Source organism: Solanum verrucosum, unplaced genomic scaffold (genome assembly GCF_900185275.1).
Source record: "Solanum verrucosum unplaced genomic scaffold, falcon-dt-bn FXZP01000170.1, whole genome shotgun sequence".
NCBI classification, from domain to species: Eukaryota; Viridiplantae; Streptophyta; class Magnoliopsida; order Solanales; family Solanaceae; genus Solanum; species Solanum verrucosum.
In genome coordinates, this window is record NW_026020395.1 from 310387 (window position 1) to 332869 (window position 22483).

The following is a 22483-nucleotide window of genomic DNA, read 5'->3' on the forward strand; positions in this document are numbered from 1 at the left end:
GTTTGTATATTGGTAAGCGAAATATACAAACAGAGTTGTGAAAAATTACTAAATATATAAATACAAAATTTGTACTCCCTCCGTCCACAATTGTTTGGCAGCTATACTAAAAATAGATGTCCAAGATTAATTGTCAATTTAAACGATCAAGAAATAATTAGTCACTTTTTTCCAATTCTGCCCTTAATGATTGCGTAGTTCAATTGAAAAGTTATGTGAATTTTTGGTATTCTTGATATAGTAGGGTTATATTAGTCAAATTACACCTTATATTAAATTTTCCTTGAGGGATATGCATGACCTTACCCTGGCAAACAATTGTGGACGGAGGGAGTATATACTTACTCTATTTGTATATTCGCAAGCGAAATATACAAGCATACAAAAATATACAAACCACAGCCTCATAGCAAACAGAACTATAACAATAGAACACAATTATCGAAATATAACTATAATGTCTTATTATGTTTGCTATTTCTAAATTTTTCTCTATAAAAAATTATGCAAAAATCTAGGTCAATTTTTTTTTTTTATATATAAATATATCTTAATTAAACACCTTTAATAAAAGATTGTTTTTGTCATTGTTTTCAAAAGACAATGTAGAAGCTTATATTTAAATTGAATAATGTAGGGCCTTGCTCAACTTTAGCACTTTAAATAAAGCATTTGTCTTATTCTTATACGTTTCCCTTTATGCTTCTCAACGAAAAAAATTATTCTAACTCATAGTATCCACCTTTGCTTCTCACTCGTTCTTATTATTGATTCGTTTCAGATAGATTGTTCGAGAACCTTCTCGACTTCTTCGATTACTCGAACCATAATTGCCTAAACAGTTGAAGTTTTTCACTATGGAGTCAAAGTCGCAGTCAAGGTTTCCACTGGGCAGACAATCATCTTTGGCGCCGGAGAAAGACGGCGTTTCCGACGACTCAGTTACCGCCGCCCATGGAGTCGATGAAGGTATTGATTCCGGTTTGAGGTTAATGTACATGACTAATGACGGTGATTTGGAAGGTATGGAGGAACTTTTGGACTCCGGTACCCGTGTGAACTACAAGGATATCGATGGACGGACTGCGTTGCATATTGCCGCTTGCCAGGGTTACGCTGATGTTGTTGATTTTCTGCTTAAAAATGGCGCTCATGTGGATGCCATGGATCGCTGGGGCAGTACGGTATACTTCATTATTACTCTGTATTTAGATATCACTAACTTGTATTACGTTTAAAAGCTGGTCAAACCAGCAGCTCAAAAGCAGTTTTTGGCTAATGTTATTTGGGAATACTTCCATGCCCTTTCATCAATCCTGATTCGATAAGTGATTTACCAGCATTTTCTTTCCAGTCTAGTATTCAACTTTTCAAACCGTCTTAGTCATTTGGAAATTCCTATCAGGAATTACAGGTTTTTTTTTTTTTTTTTTTTTATAACCGAGAAATCCGTCTATGACCGCCCTTTGGACCAATCACCAGGAATTACAGCTTTTTGCTTATATTTAACCCAGGTAATGCCTATTTTTGCATATCTAGGGTGTGTTGGAGCGAGGGAAAATGTGGGATTGGGTGCAATGGCATTGTCTACCTTGTTAAATATTCGTTTGGATAGATTGTGCTCGTTTTGTGAGCTTCTAAGAAGTGCTTCTAAGCAAAATAAGCCAATGTGAAGGTTAATATGGCTTACATGTTATCTTAGTAACAGTAACAGGAAAGTATTAATTGATGAAAAATTAGTTTGATACATCACATCAGAGTTTAATTTATTTTTTTTAGATTATTTTATTTGAACTCTTGAAAGCTGTATAGGAAAGAGATGTTCTAATACCTTGGTTTCCAAATGAGAAGAGTGTTTTACAAATTTAGACAAAGGAGTACGTCTGTTTCTGGAGAAGATTTATGAATTCTTAATAGTGTTTAATCATTAGTATAGTGATGCTTTGTGAACTGAGTTAGACTCCAAGTTGTACACTGATGTCTACAGAGTGGAACATATGTGTGACTATCTTGAGGTCTATTTTTGGCTACTCACAGTAGAGTAGTGAAGTGACAAAGTATGATTAAATAGCCTCTTGCAGATGCAATATATTACAAGAATAATGATGTGGTCAAGCTTTTGGAAGTACATGGAGCAAAACCTGCGGTATGTGTCGACAACTAGATTGTCAGATCTAAGTGCACTATGGTAATATGGCATAACCATTTACTTTATCTGTTTTACTTTTTACTTTAGGTGGCTCCCATGCATGTAGAAAATGCTCGTGAAATTCCAGAGTATGAAATTGATCCAAGAGAACTTGATTTTAGTAATAGTGTCAACATAACAAAGGTAACAACTTTTTGTCTTTGACTTGATAGTTATGCTTATTTGATCATTGCTCACTTTACCCTTTTGTTATTTGTGTTGTGTTATTGCATTAGATGTCTGCTGATTTTTCAGAATGGGATGCTTGCCTTTGGTAACAAGTATACTGGCATGTTTTTCAAGTTTATTGCCAAGCTCTGTTTCACCTTTAGTTATCTTAGTTGATCAACCTGCCACAAATATACATCATATTGTTGTTTTGGTTTCATTATTTAATCCATTCCAAATGTTATTCATCCATCGCAACATATATGACCTAATTTCGACTAGCAGGGGCATTTAGATGAGAAGGTTTAAAATGATAGTTTGGAAATTTGAAGACGTGGGATAGCTAGAAGCAAGATGTCAATTCAACATTAAGATAACATAAAGTGAAAATTAAAATATATTACCTGAAATTTTTGAAGAGGGATTTGTGAGGTAGGCTACAGGTAAGTAGATCAAGAATTTGGGGTTGAATGAAGTATCTGATGTATTATTGTATTTGTTTCTGGCAACTATTTGCTTTAATCCTATCTGTTATTTCTAACTTCTTGTCTGTTGCTCTGTATCTGGAATAAAAGTAGATTAACTTTCAACACTGCAATATATTTTCATATCATATTAAATGGTTGTAGGGTACGTATTGTGTTGCTCTGTGGCGTGGAACTGAGGTTGCTGTTAAGAAACTTGGTGAAGAATTGTTCACCGACAAAGATAAAGTGTGGGTTGGTCATAGACTATCTATGATGTTGGAATTAGAGCATTCCTCATTTGACAGTTCATAAAAAAATTACTAAAGACTCTTTTCTTTGTCTTCTAACTGTTTTTCAGCAAGGCATTTGGGGATGAGCTTGCCTTACTACAGAAGATACGCCACCCAAATGTAGTCCAGTTTCTTGGTGCTGTGACACAGAGTAGCCCAATGATGATCATCACAGAGTATCTGCCTAAGGTACTTTTGATTTAAAAGAACAACTCACCACTTCCTGGAGTTATCTCCAGAATCTTGCTATGATATCACAAAATCAAGAACTTATTGTACTTAAAGTACTTTGAAATTATCACAAAGTCAAAATCAAGAACGACCATGCATCAAAATAGTATAATTGATGGTTAAGTATCAACGAAGTACTAAATACAAGGATGTTAACGACTTAACAAATCATGCATATTATTTCATCATTAAAGCCATGGTTCTGTTTGTTTGTTGATCAAAGGAAATATTCCCCATTATTTATGTCAACTAAATTCATTAAAGTCGTTGAGAAAGCCTTTGAAGTCCCTGCCGATCTAAAGTATACCGTTGATTCTGTTCTGTATGCAGGGAGATCTTCGTGCATTCCTGAAACGGAAAGGTGCATTAAAGCCAATAATGGCTGTGAAGTTTGCACTGGATATTGCAAGGTCAGTTTACTGGCTGATGTCCTGAATTTCCACTTGAAAATCTTATTAGTATTACATGCATGCTGTTCACCAGGTGCTTGAATTTGCCTAAGGTGTCTGTTGATAAATGGCCATTAATACAGGAACGCCAACTACAGTCTCTTCAGTTCTAAAGTATAATTTAGAATTGTTACATTCATTTTGTATCTCTTCATACTTTATTGATCTCAACACAGTATAGTGCTGGCCTTTGGGGCTCCATGATGATTATAAATTTTCATTAGAAAGCAAATTAGTGGCACAGCTTCACGATCAATTGCAGAAGAAGCTGTGTACATAAATATGTTGAGAAATCTGAATTTGTCTTTCTTATAGTTGCGTCTATGTGTCTCATATAGTCATATTTGTATACATTTTGCAGAGGAATAAACTACTTGCATGAGCATAAACCTGAAGCAATAATTCATCGAGACCTGGAGCCTGAGTATGTTATTATAGTCTTCCTGACTGTTTCCCAGTGGCCAGTCACGTGCTTTGTTTGTTCTTTAGTGGCTGAAGCCTGACAAATGTATGGAAAACTTTTAATTTCTGAGTGAAATGACAGAAACATATTACGGGATGATTCTGGACTTCTGAAAGTTGCAGATTTTGGACTTAGTAAGCTGATGAAATTTACCAGAACTGTCAAGGAAGATAGACCATTGGCACGCCAAGAGGATTCATGTGAGTATATCCCAGCATTTTAGGCTGTTGAAGAAATATATTCACACTAATGATTTGTTACTGTTACTTTGTTGTCATTTTTTTGTTACTCTTATATTTTGTTCCTTTTTTCTTTATGCAAAGTGTGTACAAACAATGGCTTTAGGCTCAAAAGTCTCATGGTTCTACTTTTCCTTTTAATTTTGATGAAACACATTTTCACCTCCAGTTTCCTCTCTAAGATTCAGCGTATGGTCCTTGAATCTTTTTTTTTTTTTTTGAAACTGAAAATGTTTATATGGTCCTTGTATCTTCTTTTTTGATAACCGAGAAATCCGTGTGTGAACCGCCCTTTGGACCAATCACAGCCTTCTAAACTTGGTGGATAATGGGCCCGCCCCTCTACCCTTCTCCACTTAAATACCGGGCTTCGCTTTGCATGGTGTGGGGCTTGAACCTGCGACCTAAGCCACAAATCCTCCACCTTTTGCCACTTGAGCTAGGCCTTGGGGGCCTTGTATCTTTTGCCAGCAAATACTAAACAGTTCACGTTTAGACACTTAAATGGCTGTGCTAGTGAATGAAACTCTAGGATTTGGAATAGAAGGAGTATCTTGATTTTTTTTGTTCATCAAAAGAATTACTCTTGAACATTTGGCAATAGAATTTGAAGAAGGGTATTAATTAGTTATTTTAGAAAAAAATATGCATAAGCTGGTTGCCTCAAAATTTAGTTGATAACACTCCTATTTAATCATTGTAGAACTATGGGTCTTTATATGCATGTTTTTAACAAGGCAATTGATGTGATATAAGATTCTAATGTTTTAGTTTATGAGAATAACAAGTTGAATTGACCTCTTGGTTTACAGGGAGATATGTTGCTCCAGAAGTTCTTAAGCATGAGGAGTATGATACCAAGGTGGATGTTTTCTCATTTGCTTTGATATTGCAAGAGGTAAGCTCTTCTAATTCTTAATACTTTCCTCTCATGCATAAACTACTGAATAAGGCTCTCCAGTTGTGCCCTGTCTGGAAGAAAAAATGTTAAGTTTGTTCGTGGGCAGCTGGCTATCACTTCTTGCTTCGTAGTTATTTTCAGTTTTTTTACTTCATGTAACTGAAATTTGATGTGTAATGTGTGCTAATGGGCATGATATCAGACTGATAGCCACCAACAGGTTGGTATTGTATGCGTTCTAGATCTCATCTCATGGAGGAAAAAGGCAACGGGGTCCTCCATATTTTGCAGTCAATGTTAGTTGGGCCTAAAAAGATTGTATTGCCATCTACTGGCTCCTATTCTTATTTCTTGCAAATTATGCTTATTCTACTTTATTAATTCACTTGGAGCATCTTGACTGTTCCAGCATGTTTGTAATTTCCTTAATATTTAAGAGGGCCGTTGGGTTAGACATGTATACGCCTTAATGCTTTCCGTTCCACAGATGATTGAAGGCTGTCCACCATTTTCCATGAAGCAGGAAATTGAGGTGGCCAAAGCATATGTTGCAAATGAACGCCCTCCCTTTAGTGCTTCACAAAAGTTGTATGCTCATGGATTGAGAGAGTAAGTAAGTCCATGTGTTTCTTTCAATTTCCTTCAATTGTATTTAAAGTGATTATTTCAACAGGTTAATTGAGGATTGCTGGGAGGAGCAACCATCAAAAAGACTGACTTTTCAGCGAATAATTATCAGGTTGGAAGAAATCAGCCGCATTCTTTTGCATAGAAGACGTTGGAAGGTACGAACCTCTCTCACCCGATCCCCTTCAGTTCGGTATTTCCAAAGTTCGGTCATGTATAGTAAATCAAGCTTCGGTACGGTAAATTCTGGTTCAGTAATTCGGTAATTACGTATTGAAGGTGGAGTTGGCATGGCCGTATAAATCTCGGAAAACAGTAAGTCCAAATTCAGCCCAAAATTAAGATTGAGATTCTTTTGCAATCCAAAAGCATGAAAAGTTTTAAAGACTAGATCTGAAACTCGATTACTAGGATGTAGGTAACTAGCTTTGACAATAGCTCCTAAATTGTTTGCCTGGAGCATGAGAAATTACTCTTGAGTTGTTTTCCTGAAGCACGGAATTCATTCATTAATATAATGACTTTACCCACTCCTCTTATATACTTTTAGACGAAGTGTAGCATTAAAAAGTAGAAGGGAGGTACTAGTTAAAACATGTACCTTATTGTCAGTACTGGTGAATTGATGCTCTTGCTCAAAGGCTGATAAAGTTAGAAACTTAGCTATTAGGTAGTACCGGTTACCGAACTACCACACCGAGTACAAAAATTCTGAAATTTACTCCTAAATATCGTACCGGTTACTGAATAAAGGATTCCCGGTTCAGCCTGGTAATTTGGCTTCCGGTGATTTATTCCACCCCTAGCGGGGGTTATGTTTCTGTTTAATCAATGACCTCTTATAGCTGCACCAAAAAAGCAAAGAAAAGAAAAAGAAGCTTGGAGGAAAAAATACCCGCATATGTCTTTGGTTTTTATTAATTTATAGTTACATTATGGGAGGAACTTTGGGAACAAAAAGTGAGGAAAATTCCTGTTACCATTCCTTCCATAGTCTCTCTAGGAAATTGATTATCAATACTTGCCCTTATCTGTTCATTCTCACTGTCATGTTTATTATTGGAACAAATAGGGAATGTTGTTACTGTTTGTACTGTCTTAAATTATATATGAACAAAAGGATAATCTTGTGCGCTAAGCTCTCGTTACTTATGGGTCCAGGGAAGGGCTGGACCATATTGAGTGTTTGTACATAATCTTACTACTTTGCGTTTCATTAAGAGGTTGTTTTCATAGTGAAAAAATGACCTCGTGGTCACAGTACACCACTTATCATCACTCCAAACTCCCCTTCTATTAAATTATCTTTAAATATACAAAAATATATTTTGACTTCAATCAATGCCCAATGTAGTCAACTTGGGTTTCTTCACAAGTTTTTGTACATAGTGTCAGCTTCATGACCACTTTCTCAGCCTCTGATTGAGTTACTTGCAGGCATGCGCACTTAATTTTTTCCAGAAACTGAAGGCCATCTTGAAGTTTGATCATTCAAATTCAAAGAGTCGCTCATCTCGCCCAACCGTCTGATGAGATGTGCTTGCGTTGCAGCTACATTTTTGATCGATTAATTCTTATTGTGCATGCTTCCAACTTTTATTTCAACATCTTTTTTCTTTCTTTTGGGCGACTATGGTTTGGAGAGAATGTGACTGGTATGGCTTCCATTGCTGTTGTACTGGAAGTTTGATGAATGACACTATTCACTTCTAATTTTGGTTGTTTCAGCTATTGTAAACTGTACAAATTTTAGCAAACACTTTTTTTCTCTATAATAAAAAAATTCTTATCTTTACAGTGTAGTTAATTATGATGGAACTTAGTTTTTATTTGGTTATATATATATGCGGCAATTGCATCAAAACACAATTAGAAATGCCAACAAAGAGAATAGTCTAGTCCAATCTGTTTTCTTTTTTGGATGACAAGGAAACCAACAGCCTTTTACAAAAACCCATCTTTACATAGTTGTGACACTTAAATGTGTTCCTAGGATTCAAGTGATAATCTAAAAACATGAACATTGCATCTTATAAAGTTTACTAGTAAAGCAGCATAAAAGGAATTCTCACATTCATTTGAAAGTGTCATCATCACTTAGTTCATCTTCAATGCTAGAAACATCCATCCGAGCAGATGCTTGCTTTGCCCACTTAACAATCTTCTCAGCTTCTCTATTAATCTTCTCTTGCTCCTCCATGGCTTTCTTCATCAACTTCTCTTGATTTTTCGACGAAAATATACTCATGTCCGATAAAAACTCATCATCCTTCCCCCATTTCAGCCCCATACTCACATTCCTATTCTCTTTCCCCTTTTTATTAAACCCCTTCTTAGGTGAACACCAAAAACACCCAGTTTTCGCTGGTGGAGACAAACAATCCTTCGAAGAATCCGATGGAGATGATATTGGCCCAGATGAAGATTTGTTCCCTCTTTTCCCATTTGTGGTTATCGAGAAAACATCATTTTCAATCGAACTAACCGTTGATTTCGTCTGTTTTTCAACAAACCCATCTTCCAAATTCACCTTAGAACCTTTCGCCTCAACTGGGCTTCCTTCAATTTTCTCATTTTCATCATCAATTTTCTTCGTTTTAGGGGTGTTTGGGAACTCCGAGGAACCGAAACTCTTCGAATTTCTTGCGACAGCAGAGGGTTTTGGAGTTGCCGGAGCAGTAGGAAGGGATTTGAGTTTGCGAAAACGAGTTTCGAGCTGAGTGGGGAGTACAGAGTCGGTAAAACCAGAACAATTAATGGCAGCAACTTGTTCAAGAACAGATTGATCCATTGCTTGTGAGAGAAGATCTTCTACAGCTTTTTCATTGTCACTATCAGAAAGAAAAGAGAAATCCGCCATGAATGAAGTCTCTGAAACACCAAAAACAGAGAATTTAAGTAGATTTTTCGGAGTGTAATTCTCCAAATTTAGGTGCGGTTGAGGTAATTGGGAGAAGTTTTTTGGGAGTTACATCAATGGAGCTTTCCTCTCAGGCTCTCACTGCTAAAACGGCTAACTCATGTTTTTGGAACGTTGTATTTCAAGTCAAAAAGTGTGGGAGGTGGGACCCATCATATTATTTTATTTTATTTATTTAAGTATTGATAGCATTTCATTTTATTGAGCTACTAGTTAGATATAATTTTTCTTAAACCTTACACAAATAATATTTTGAGAGTTAATTAATTTTTTAACATATTATTTTAATATTTTAAGTTGTTAATTATTATGATTTATATAGAGATATTTCTTCCCACGAATAATTGATTCTACAATTGCATAGCTTTATGACTTTCATTTTTGAGAAAAGATTTGTGTCGACAATTTTAATTTTCATACTTAAATAGCCATTGAATGTCCTAAATAGTCTTGATTAACTATGGTCTTTAATACTTTTTTCCAACGTCTCATTTTCTTTATTGAGATTCCATTAATCCATTTCAATAATGAGGGTTGAAGAAAGAGGTTGATATTCTCATGGCTATTGTTGGTGTAAGAAATCATATATATTCCTTTTGTGTGAATAGAGAGAGAGGGAGAAATTCTTCCTTATAATTCTTCCATCTATATTGTTGGTTTTCTTTTGTGGATCTTTGTTAGTTTCTAGTTTTATACTAGAAGAGCTTGTTGGATCCTGGGAATACACTTATATCGAATGAAATATCTTAGACAGTGTCTTTCAACACACCTCAAGCTTTGGTGATTTTCATACGAGTATTTGTGGTGAAGGTATTTTTCGTAAGATTTCCAACATGTGGCACATATGAAGTTTTGAGAGTTTAATCAATTTTTTAAAGCAAAGAAGAGTTCATCACGATGTGTTGAAGGTCATCTTGAAGTTTGATAAATTGATGAACTTTGTTTTTATTTGGTTATGAGGCAATTGCATGTCCACTTATCTTTAATTGCAATTCTTAAATCAAAACACAATTAGAAATGTCAACATGGAAAATAGACCAGTCCAGTGACAAGGTAACCAACAGCCGCACAAGGTAAATCATGTTCCTATGCAATAGCTCGTAAACAATCTCATATACTCCAAGTAGTGCGGCTAAATCCTGTTCCTATGCAATAGCTCGTAAACAATCTTTTATCATACAAATGTTTTATGTTCATAGGCTATACACTTGACGTAACAAGATCCATATCAAACAACTGCATTTCAGCTACTGGTACCTGGCTCACCAAGCCCCAATGAACGAGCTTGGCGATAAAACATGTTAAACCACTAAAAAATTTCATCTGAAATATCCAGTTGGTTATACAAAAGTCTCAATCGAGAGTACAGTAGGTTGTCATGGATCAAGATCCCTTCCTATAGCTGAATGAAAGCTCCATTGATACTAATAAGATATACAGAAATATGTTGATACACGTAGGAGGACGCACCTCTGTAGGTCTCGTAAAGAAGGGGTATATCCATTCCTCTACAATGACCTGTCTTTACATAACTGAGATACTTCGCGTGTTTCTGGGATTCAAGTGACAATCTAGAAATACGGACATTGCACCTCATAAAGTTTATGTAATAGGCAGAAGATCCTCAGATTTTCTGTAAATTTAAGGTGCTGGTGCTTGGCAAACAAATCTGTTACCTGGAGGAAATGAAGAACTCAATGCCCTGGTTTGAATGACCAAAGATTGTATCTTTGTTACGTCTTCCGGGATTGCTCTGAATGTGTTTGTTTCTACTTTAAAAGTCCCATATACGTCTCTTCCCACACACATATCTAGCTTAAGATCATCAAAGGAACTTCCCTGAATTATACTACCATTACTCGAGGTTTACATCAGAGACTTCCAAATTTAGATATCATCAGTTACACTGTCTCCCTTTTGTTCATCTTTCTCAGCAGACAATCTTTCATAGAACTGCAAAACCTTGGGGTTTGCTTTGATCTTTGACGGATTGAAATTGACTAGATTAAGGCCATCCAAGCTTTTAACACGCGAAAGAGCAACATATACCATCCCAAAGCCAAAAACACGGTAGAGGTCTGTATGGAGGTTGTTCAGAGTCATCCCTTGACACTTGTGAATGCTTAGAGCCCAAGCCAATATGAGTGGAATTTGCTTTCGCATTGCAACAGCTTCATCTCCCTCCATTACATACCATCTTTCTACACCAATCATCAGTTCTTGGCCAGAATCAAATCTAACAACAGGTAGCAGGTTACCATTTCCGCAAATATCAGAAATCTCACGGTCATATAATTTATGAGTATCTTGAACAACAGCAAAATCTAAGATTGTACCAGTAGCACCATTCACAAGTCCATTAACAACATCAATGTTCTTCGTCAAGAGAACCCGAGATCCTACACACAATTTGAGCAACTCAGGTGCAATTCCATTCTTAAGCTGCTTCTTCCAAGGATCTTTACCACTATCAAGAGCTTGATAATGAAACAGAACCTCATCTAAACAGTCCAGTCTCTCAGCGTTCACTCTACTCACATCCTCAATCCGTGGATAGAGCTGAACAGCTGAAGAATCTGGCTCCACTTTTGAGCAACATTGATCCAATAACTTCAAATCATCGGAATCGTACTTCCCTTTCCTAATCCCCTGCAGCAGTTTTATAAGCTGTGCATCTGATTGCCTAAAGATAGTTTTAAGTTCTATTTGTTCGTCAAAACTAGCATTCCAACAATCAGCTTCAAAAGCAAATTCCTTCTGTTGTCCCTTCTTATTAATAACTGGTGGAAGCTGAAAAAAATCTCCACTCACAACTAATTGTATCCCACCCCAAATCTTCTCCTCACAGCCAAGCTCTTCACTTCTAATGCTCCTTGCAATGAACTCAAGATTGTCGAAAACCTCACCACTAACCATACTAATCTCATCGATAACCAAAGCCCTAACTTTATTCCATCTTCGATACGCTCTCTTATCCAACGAAACCCTAGATAGCAAATCCACAGAACTAGCATCACCAAGTCCAATTCCAGCAAAAGAATGAAGGGTTTGCCCATTGAGGGAACAAGCAGCAACCCCAGTTGAAGCTGTAACAAAAACCCGAGATTTCCCATGAATCTTCCTAAGTTTAGTGATGATATGCTGAAGTAAATAGGTTTTTCCAGTCCCTGCTGACCCAGTAATGAAAACAGAATTCCCATTTGAAATTGCTTCCAAGATTTGATTTTGCTGCTCAGTTAACTTCACTTTAGGCTTTTTAGTACGTAAGAGTTCACTTCTACAACTTTTTACCTTACTCTTTGCACTAACTTGACACCCCCATGTAGCTTTGGAGCTCAAGAACCTATAGGCTGTTTTAGCTGTGTACAACAATGACAACTTCATATTACTAAATTCAACAAAACCAATTCTTAAGCCTCGACAACAGCCTCTCTGGCTCGGAAAATAGTGATAAGGTCTGTGTACACTCTACCTTCCCCAAATCCCGTTTGTTGTTGTGAGAAAACCAATTCTTAAGCCTCGAAAACAGCCTCTGTGACTCAGAGAATAGTGATAAGGTCCGTTTACACTCTATCCTCCCCAGACCCCGTTTTTTGTTGTGAGAAAACCAATTCTTGGCTAATCAAATTTCAACACACAAAATTGTTTTTTTGACTGAAAATGGACAAAAAAATTCAAACTTTATTCATCAAGAAGAGGTTTAGGTTAGGAAAAATGGTATTTTTCTGCTGTGAGTATCAACAAAGTCTCTAAATAACTGTATTTATTGAATCTTTATCAGACATTATAGCAAATTTAAGAAGAAAAAATAAATTCAAATATTGAATATTTAAGGATTTGCTTACAAAATTAGAGGGAGGTTTCTTCTTTGCTTCATTTCCAATTGAAACTGAAGAGAAGTTAAGATTTGTGCAGAAAATGAACTATTGTATGTCATGGGCCAGTCTAGTTTGGGCTTTATAATTTGAGTCAATTGGGCTTCATTGGTTTAATGGGCCTAAATTAAGCTCACAGTGGATAAGTGGACTCCAGTATAATTTGGGCTTTGAGCTCTAATTACCAATCAGAGCGATTGTTTGACTAATTATCTAATTTATTTTAAAGAACTTGTGATACAGTTATCGATTCACTATGTATCACAGTGAACAAATATAGAGCGAATTAATACATTGATATAATATGAATAGATACAGCTCCAAGCAAACAAATAAACTCCAAATTTTTGTTATATGTTGTAATTTTTAATTTTTTTTTGCTATTTCAGGTAAATACAAGACATATATTTGCTCTATTAGGTTAAAATAAATTTGTTTATTGAAAAAAATAATATCATTCATAAACTACATGACTAATTAAGTTTGTTAGGAGAAGAAATTCATGTCCTTTTGTTTTTTCTTGGATTAGCAAACCTTTTGTATGTTCGTGGCCTTTATTTGTTAGAAAATCTGCACATTTGTTTGTCTTAGTCTAGATATGTGTGAGAGTGATGTTTGTTCACTTCTAACAATTATCGACGATCTTCAATAATGACTCTAAAAGGATGTGCATTATATTGTTTGTCCTTCTCTTTGACAAGTGTTGCAACAAGTAGTTTATCTCCACTTGAAGTTCTTTGTACCCCTTTGTTTGTTAATTTGAGATCTCATGAGATGCTTCATAATTTTATAATGAGACTTGACGCAAAATATTTATTTTCTTGATCATCTTTAAAGATTTCTCCGAAAGTATACAATTCGAATTTTCATATAATTATAGGTTTATATTTCCTCCCATATTTGGTAAATGTGTTTATAGCAACTCAAATAATACATAATGTGTGCTTGTACATGGATTGTTAGTACTTAATTATAGAAAATAATCATTATTATCACTAACTATGGGTAAGTTTTTCCCCTTCCATTTCACTTTTTCCATATCTGGGACTCCCAAGAAAGTTACAAAAAAGAAAAAATGGTCCACATTTATATAATTTATAGGGAAAAAAGGTTGTTTAGGTCAAACAGTTTTAGTAGTAGTCTATTAGTACTTCTTTTTTTGTTGTTGCGGGGAAACTTTCAATCTGTGTCTGATATCTATATTGAAGTATTAACAAGTTTTTTTTTATACTCATTACTTAAATTCTAAACATTCAATCAAAGATATAAATATCTCAATTATCCTACCATAATCCACATTGATTGGAATAGTTTATTACTAGTAGATCACAATCACCACCTCACAAATTTGGTTAAGAAATACTGTATACACGTGACCTCTAATTTAAAAAATTCCACTTACATGATCTTTGTCCTAAAAAATAAAAAACACAGCCACCACTGACAATTCCACACATCCTAAAAGTTCTAATTAGTACTATTAATTTTTTTAAAACCCAAAGCACTTATCCCTAATTGGTGTAATGTGCAATTAACTAATAAGGGCTTACATTATTTTAGATGTTTGACTAATAGAAAATTAGAAATTCATTTCTTCAATATCACAAAAGTAGAAAATATTTCCCAAAAAGTGGTAACCTCTTTTCTGTCATATATATATATATATATATATATATATATATAACTAATAATGATCACAAAAAGATTCCTAATTATCGTTTGGTACCATAAATAAAAGATAATAATTTCGGAATAAAATGTAAGATTATTTTATTATCTATTTAGTGTAGGATATTATAAGCTAGTTTTAGAATTATTTATTTTACTAATTGTACTATACTACTAGAAAACAAAAAATTAGTGACGAACAAAATTTTAGCAAAAATCTCATATTAATTATTGTGTTTACCTATGAATTAGCGATGAATTGTAAGAAAATTCAATTAGCTAGCTAGGAGATCATTAGCGACATATTAACAATAAATTTTGTAACTAATTTTATTTTTTCTTATAGCACTATAATGATGAGATAATTAAGTTATTTCATTTATATGATAGAATAACTTTATCTATCTTATCTTCATATCAAACAACTCCTAAATATCATAACTGTGTAATGATATATCTTTTCAATGCAAATAATCTTTTCACCATCGAATTATTTAAAAGAATATCTATACTCCTAAAATATTATTATATTTAAACTCTAAATAACTTTTAACATTTCTTGAGTTAGAAAAAAAGTATTTCTAGATTTTAAAGCTCTGGTAAACGCATTGAGATTTTTTTACTCACAACATCAGCTATTTGCCTCACACGTGGTTGCATGTCCATAGGTTACGAACTACCTTTCTTGATATTCACAAAAGTAGCATAATTTTTATGTTTTATATATATATATTAAATTTGAATTACACAGGGTCTATTTTAGGGTTCAATGCTTCCAATAAGAAACTTTTTTCATTTTCTAAGTATACGAACTCAAAATCTCTAATTAAAAATAAATAAATTTTAATTATTCCATCATAATTCACGTTACATTGATCCATTTATTTATGTGATATGACCAAATTAAATGCTATGCATGTACTTCTTCAGTACTTATGATGAACAAGGGAAAAAGTTCACTAAAGTTGTAATACTACGGAGTATATATTTAATAAGATTATATATTTATCAAGTTATCGTCCGGAATTAGTTGCAATATTATAAATTTTACAGGTTTAATTTTTATTTAATTTATTAATTCTTTTTTTAGTAATATTAATTATAAAAAGACATGACTCAAATTAAAGTACTCCTGCAGAGAATTGTTTTATACCAGTACAAATTTAATCTTCTACTTGCTCTTTCATATAATTTCCCTTTTTCTACCTGTCTGTCCCCGGCCACGCTAAAGAAATAGCTTTTTTTTTGGTTTAAAATATATATATACTGTATGTTGTACTATTATTAGCTAGGGCACAAGGTTTAATTTTCCTTTGACCAGTTTTTCTAAGCCTGAAAATTTAAAGGACATAAATTACTCAAAACACTGTTTTAATTTCTTTTGGAGCAACAAACATATAGAGTAAATTAAAGAGTAACTTTCATATACACACACTAGTATAAGTATTAGGAGTAATTAATTACTCACCGCATTCATAGTTTCAATAAATATAATGAGGTGTTCGAGAGTTGTATTGGAATCCGACTATTCTGAATTCATGTTGTGTAGGATCCCATTTGGGGAAAGTCTCTCCATCAAGAATGTTTTTTATTAAGGAGGAGCCGCCCTCTGCTGCACCACATTCGTTAATAGTATGAGGACGGAGGGAAGAGGCTTCTCTCCAGTTTTCCCCAGTGCAATTTCATATAGTTGACACGTGTTCATTTAATTTTTAATGGACCAGATTAATTTTCTTGACCAAATATCATTAACCACGGTTATTAGTGATTCTCTCTCCTCTCATTCCTTTCTCAATCATCAAAGAAACACTTCTTCCTCCTCCAAAACTCTCCAAAAAACAGAGCAATCAAACAATTGAAAATTAAAATTACATCAATATTTTAATGTTTTTACATTTACATATGAACAACTAGGGAGAGTCTCAAAAGAGAAAGTCTGAAATGGAGTGATTAGCCCCAATTAAAGATTACAATTATAAATACCACAGGAAAAGAAGACCCAAAAAATAAATGGAGAATTTCACCAGACAAAAAAAGTATATGAAAAAATATTTTCCTACCCATTTTTCATGCCCTTTCCAAATTCTTTAGTTGGCTTTTGCAGAAACTCCAAATTGAAAAAAAATGATGTTACGAAGAAGATGACAGAGTTTTGTGAATCACCATTGTGATCGAACCAAGCTTCAAAGAAGTAGTCTCATGGGTTGAATTTTTTAAATTTAATAACCCAAGTTCATCCTTTGAATTTTGTCTTCTTTTATCACGGTGTGAAAATAATGGAAAGAAAAAGCGATTTGTTGTTAACAAAGCAAATTCTTTGCTGATTGAGAAACAAATTGTTGCAGAATTAAGTGAGAAAGAAAGAGATGAGAGAGGAGAGAGAAGGAGAAATAATAATAACCATGGTTAATGACATTTGACCATGATTTAAAAGCTGTTTTATTTAAATAAATATGGATCATCAGATTTTAAAATTGACAGATATCATTAAATTAAATATGCACTGAATCAACTGGAGAGATTACTATACTGGAGAGGAGCCTTTTCCCGTTAATAGTATATAAATTAAACTAAGTATACAATATAATTACGTGGCACTTCCAAAGCCATAGCTTGGATATAAGTGAGGATTCTGGCATTTTCCGACTTAGTGATTTTTTAGTTAGTATCTCAAAGTTTGAAATTTTTCTGTTAGGAAAAAATAGTTAAATGACTTTTATAGATAAAAATACTTTAGTAGTTACATAATCATAAGTGAAATTTACGCTCATCTTATTTTATGTTACAGGACTACAAGCTATACCTTTTGTTTTAAGAATAATATGAAATTATCGAATTATAATATCTTAATGCATATTATCGAGAACCCTTTAAGGGCTTCATGACCTGATGATCAATAAAATGAGAGGCAAATTAATTCAATTATGAGATTTCAATCGTTTAGGCTCAAATCTCAGTGAAGGAAAAATAATATTATATGGTTTATTTCTATTTATTTGAGTTTTGATGGGTAAAAATACATAGCTAATATAAAAAAATAATTATAATACGTATAAATTGATCTAAACACCACATCATCAAATTAAAAAGAAATTTCAAAAATTTCACAGTTGTTTCTGTACATTCACTGATGGGCAGTTTGGGGACAGAGTAAAAGTTTTTCTGTAGATCAGATATTTACTTTGGTATATATATGTACAGCGATGGAGACTTGAGAAACCAAGTTCCACGTGTTGTATCTTTCACTGTGCCCTAATAATTACGTTGGGTCATATAGTATTAATAATTCATTGAGTTTAAGTTTTGTGCATAGTCGATGATCAGTGGCAATAATTTCTTATACTATTATTAGTGGTGAAATCAAACTATTAACTATTAATAACAATAACTCTAATGAAATTTTATTAAGTGGGGTTTGAGAGGATATATAGAGTGTATGCAAATTTTATCACTATCTTATAGAGGTAGAGAGATTGTTTCCGAAAAATCTTCAATTAAAGTGCATCAATCCAAGTACAAGAAGAAGAAAACAACGAAGTGATTATAGTAGTATATAAGAAAGCAGTGTAAAATCTACAAGAAAGAAGGAGTTAAAAAAATTCAATATTTACTAAATCTATATAAAAGATAAATTTTAATCGAAATATTACACAATACAATTTTTGAACGAAGGGAATTCGAATCATCAACCCAATTACGGTACCTTGGCTCCACTCTTTTTTTTTTTTTGGTAAACAAAGATAATTATGTACTAATAAGACTTAATATGCATCAATGCATGGCGAGAGGAAATACTATAAATATTACAAGAGATTTAGAAGACTTGATTAGTCTAACGAAAAGAGTTCCCTCCTTGTTTGCTTCTAACTTCCTCGACACAAACAAAGGTGGAACTGCCCGATGCACAAAAGAGTTGGTTGTCCATAGGTTAGACCCCTCCTTAGTAGTGCGTCTGCCACTTGATTTTCCTCTACGAAACTATGCTGGATTGGGGGTTCCACTCATTAATTTCATTGGACGAAGGGATCGATTCAACCTTTTCATTCTTTTAGGAGGTGCACCCATATTTTAGAAATCTTAGATTAACATAGCGCGTAGAGAACATACATAAAAATTATCTATGATTTGCAAGTCTAAAGGTATGTTTAATTGAACCCCTATACTCTATCATGAAAACATAAAAGTAGGAGTAATTTCCCCCAACATGATGAGTTTTCTTGAAGTTTTAATGACTTGTTCCCCTATGTACGTACTTTGCATGTTGTAGTGATTGAGGTCAGTTGAGATGTTGTGAATCATTTGGAAACAGAAGATGGAAGAAACCAGAAAGCAGCACAACACATGTAGTAGTCATTTTTTTTTTCGGTTTCCTACCTGGTGTCTGAAGTCCTGACTAAATATGAATCGCACATTGCAGCACCTCCAATAGAATTTTTTCATATCCAGAGTTCGAACCCGACATATGTAAAAGTCATGTACACACTCACTCCAACTAAATAAATAGGGTTTGTATTGTTGGGAGAGACAAAGGGGTCTCATTTCCTGTTTCACAAAATTCAATCTACCCTTTTTATGTGCAACAGTATGGGGAAGCTAATTAAGCTACGTACAAATTATCATTATGATGTTTCTTCTGTTATTTTTATTTGTGTACTGAGATAACTTATCTTATCACTATGATATCAGCTTCTAAGATTATTATATCGTACAAGTCACACCAAATGACTCCTTAGTTCATAATTTATCAATATCGTTATGATTTATTATAGTCATTTTTTCCAATTCAATTTTTTTACATTGAATATATTATATTTAAAGAATAATAAAGTAAAATTATTATTCTAGAAAAATTATATCAAGTCAATATTGAACAAGTAAAATTGGAGAGATAGAAGTAGTTAATATGTATCTAAGATAGACAGAAAGTGGAGTAGCGAGGTTAATTAGCTTAGAATTAGTAACTAGTTATTGACATAGACACATAATTTAGCAGTAGTTATATTATTAAGAATGACATGTTGTAGAGTCCAATCTTAATTTCAATAAAGAAGAATTATTATATAATGAAATCAACAAGAGAAACATAAGAAATAATTGCATTTTTAGTACACTTAATATTATTTTACAATCTTCTTCAATGTCGTCATTTTATTTGATGTTTGCCTCAACATATGTAGCATTACACAATTATTTTTGTTAAAGAAATATCAATGAGTTGCTCAAAAATGATATTTTGTGTTAAGTTCTATGCGTCACATAAATTGAGTGAATTTAGTTACTCAATTGGTTATTTAAATTTTTATTTTATTAGTGAAGATTCAATTCTCCATTTTGTAATTCCTTATTCATTTCTCCTTCTTTATCTCTTTAATTTTTTTTAAAAAAATATGTAAAAATGAAGAATTACCAACTCAGTTAAAAAAAATTTGGAACACTTAGTGGTCGTTTGAACGTGTGATCGGGGGTCATAATTTCAAATCAATCTTAATTTTTCCAAAAAAAAAAAGGAATTGGGATGCACATCGCGATATTAATTTTTAAATGTAAACTTTGTCTTATAAGTTTATATTTTATAAAAAGACTCATCATTTTAAATTTTATAAAAAAAAATTATACTCAACATGAAGAGATAGTTCATCTCCACATGAAAGAATTATATTAACGAATATATATAGTTAGTTAATAGTACTATATTCATTGTCAACTAGTAAATTTTTATAAAATTATGCATATTTAGAAATTTCTGATCACAAACATTTATTTATAAAAGAAACATGAAGATATACTATTTATCCATCTTATTATTTATGAACTCTGATAAAATTATGAAAAAATTGAATTTTTTTTAATAGTTTTCATACGAAATATAAAAAAATAACTTATGAAATTCAAATAGGTATCCCAACAAAACGTATAACTTTAAATCAATTTATTTATAATCACGTATAAATAAGAGATTAGGTACAATTCATAGAAAAGGTTAAAAAAGAAAAACCAAAAAATTTGGAACAATTACGATGGAACACAATTCAAGAACCATATACAGTGACTTTTTCCTACTTTAGGTTAGGCTAAATAACTCAATAATAATTCTAATAAAAACCCTCTTTATCAATGCTATATTTATTTGTCCATCAGTGTGGGTCCTACAACAGAAGCTCCTCTGAGTTGATGAAATTTCCATTTATGCCCATCAATCTTGACATGTTGTATTTACATGTGGTAAATAGACATATATTTTCGGAATAATGCATAAACACTAGTCTTAACCTAGTTCCAGCTGATAACTATGCTCTTCAATTTTAGTTGTGCACAGTGGCGGAGCTAGTATTTTTAATAAGAGGGTTCAAAATTTGAAGAACTAAACCACGAACTAATCGAAGGGGGTTCGACATCTATTATATATACATAAAAAATAATGTTAACCATGTATAAATAGTAATATTTTCCGTCGAAGGGGGTTCGGATGAACCCCCTAACTTTATGTTAGCTCCGTCCCTGATTGTGCACATGTAGATACTTAAACTTGTATAAAATTAAACATGTGTCCTACGTAAAATAATACATGTAGGATATAAAATTGCTATGTAGGGCTCCATGTAGGATATATGTTTATCTTTCAATTTTATACAATTACTTGTCTAACTATTTTAAATTTGTGTTGCATAGAGTCTCATTCGATGTTTTCTATCAAAAAGTGATTCATATTCGAAATTTAAATTTGAAACATTTGATTAAAGAAGAAACAATTTTATCCGATTCGATGCATGACATACCATAGATGTAGAAACCCCACTACTGCAGCTAGGCCCAGTGGTCATACTCATTACTTTGCCCCCCAACTCCCAAATTATTTTGTACACACACGTAGGAGCACTACTTTCCACAATCTCTACTCTCTTACACATTCTCTTGTTTCGTCACGCGCCTTTTTATTTTATTTTTAAAGATGGACATTTCACTCTCTCACTAGAAAATGTGTTTTGTGAATTTTTATTAATACTAGGGAAAAAACTCAAATATGCCATCGAACTTTTAGAAAAGACTCATTTATATCATCCGTTAAAAGTTTGGTTCATATATGCCATTGCTGTTAAAGAAAAGGCTCATCCATGCCATTTTTTTAACTCTAGTTTTGCAAAATCATTTCTTTATACCCCAAACATAGTTTAACACTTTTTAATTGAAATTTTTGGATCAAATGTACTCAAAACGTACTACTATATCATTTTTATAAAAATAAGTGGGGGCTAGATATTACTTTATTAATTATAATGAAATAATGAATATCTATTAATTAACAACAACAATGTGCAAAAACTATTATTCGGAGATCAAGAATGAAATATATTAAAATCATCACAGAGTTTATATTTACTCTATAATGACATTATAAAGAAAAATGCTCAAGTAATAAAAAAAGTGGAGTTATCAACCTCAAAATTTTCTTGTAACTTCATTTATTTAACCCTAGTCTTCTTCTTCTTTAAACTTATTCAAAATTATTTGACTATTTATCTTCTTTTTTTTAAGAAAATCTTATTTAAGTTATTGACAATATCATATGATTCTACTTTGTCAGTTATATAAATAAATATCTTGTAATAAAACACATGAATCAATCATCTTATCATTAATTCCCACCGCGATTTCTATCATGATATATAGAGTATATTTTTTTTGGCATAATACATATATTGGACCTTAAACTTGACTTCAAATTTTCACTTTAACTATCCAACATTTTAATAAATAAACACGCAATTTTTGGAGCCAAGAGCGTGAAATGCAAACGCTGTCACGTGTATTAGTGAGCCACTCAATGGCTGCCAACTAATTAAACACTTTACACGTGCATTTTTGAACTAAAAAAAAAATAAAAATTAATTAAGGGTAGAGTTGTCATTTCAGCACTTTTTTTACTGTTGTAGGCCTCAAAAATCACTCCTAACTCGCGCAAAAAACGTGCACATCACGCGTTTTTCCAGGTAAGACAC

The 22483-nt window shown here is 33.0% G+C and overlaps 3 protein-coding genes across 4 annotated transcripts; 1 reads left to right on the forward strand and 2 right to left on the reverse strand.

Moving 5' to 3' along the window:
• The first annotated feature begins 801 nt into the window (after nucleotides 1-801).
• On the forward strand, nucleotides 802-6605 carry LOC125839251 (integrin-linked protein kinase 1). 2 transcript variants are annotated; one of them, XM_049518223.1, is made up of 12 exons: nucleotides 803-1184; nucleotides 2072-2146; nucleotides 2237-2332; nucleotides 2986-3071; nucleotides 3182-3302; nucleotides 3675-3754; nucleotides 4155-4217; nucleotides 4338-4456; nucleotides 5308-5393; nucleotides 5884-6005; nucleotides 6070-6181; nucleotides 6574-6605. In XM_049518223.1, the coding sequence occupies exons 1-12, from the start codon at nucleotides 858-860 to the stop codon at nucleotides 6595-6597; spliced, it is 1311 nt and encodes a 436-aa protein (XP_049374180.1). In that variant the 5' UTR covers nucleotides 803-857; the 3' UTR covers nucleotides 6598-6605. The 2 variants fall into 2 exon arrangements, with proteins under 2 accessions (XP_049374179.1, XP_049374180.1); XM_049518222.1 differs by lacking the exon at nucleotides 6574-6605 and having other exon boundaries at nucleotides 802-1184; nucleotides 6070-6289.
• Nucleotides 6606-7892: 1287 nt separating this feature from the next.
• LOC125839262 (uncharacterized) lies at nucleotides 7893-8949 on the reverse strand. The gene has a single exon (XM_049518237.1). It carries the CDS (start codon nucleotides 8881-8883, stop codon nucleotides 8098-8100), a length of 786 nt encoding a protein of 261 aa, XP_049374194.1. The 5' UTR covers nucleotides 8884-8949; the 3' UTR covers nucleotides 7893-8097.
• Nucleotides 8950-10748: 1799 nt separating this feature from the next.
• On the reverse strand, nucleotides 10749-12355 carry LOC125839248 (ATP-dependent DNA helicase PIF1-like). The gene has a single exon (XM_049518220.1). The coding sequence runs from the start codon at nucleotides 12325-12327 to the stop codon at nucleotides 10831-10833; it is 1497 nt and encodes a 498-aa protein (XP_049374177.1). The 5' UTR covers nucleotides 12328-12355; the 3' UTR covers nucleotides 10749-10830.
• Nucleotides 12356-22483: the final 10128 nt, after the last annotated feature.

Excerpts from the sequence above, each read along its gene's own strand:
- LOC125839251 (XM_049518222.1), top strand. The coding sequence starts at position 858 with ATGGAGTCAAAGTCGCAGTCAAGGTTTCCACTGGGCAGACAATCATCT. Across the intron at positions 2,333-2,985 it reads ATAGTGTCAACATAACAAAG|GGTACGTATTGTGTTGCTCT; the intron begins GTAACAACTTTT and ends AAATGGTTGTAG. Across the intron at positions 3,755-4,154 it reads TTTGCACTGGATATTGCAAG|AGGAATAAACTACTTGCATG; the intron begins GTCAGTTTACTG and ends TACATTTTGCAG.
- LOC125839248 (XM_049518220.1), bottom strand. The coding sequence starts at position 12,327 with ATGAAGTTGTCATTGTTGTACACAGCTAAAACAGCCTATAGGTTCTTG.
- LOC125839262 (XM_049518237.1), bottom strand. The coding sequence starts at position 8,883 with ATGGCGGATTTCTCTTTTCTTTCTGATAGTGACAATGAAAAAGCTGTA.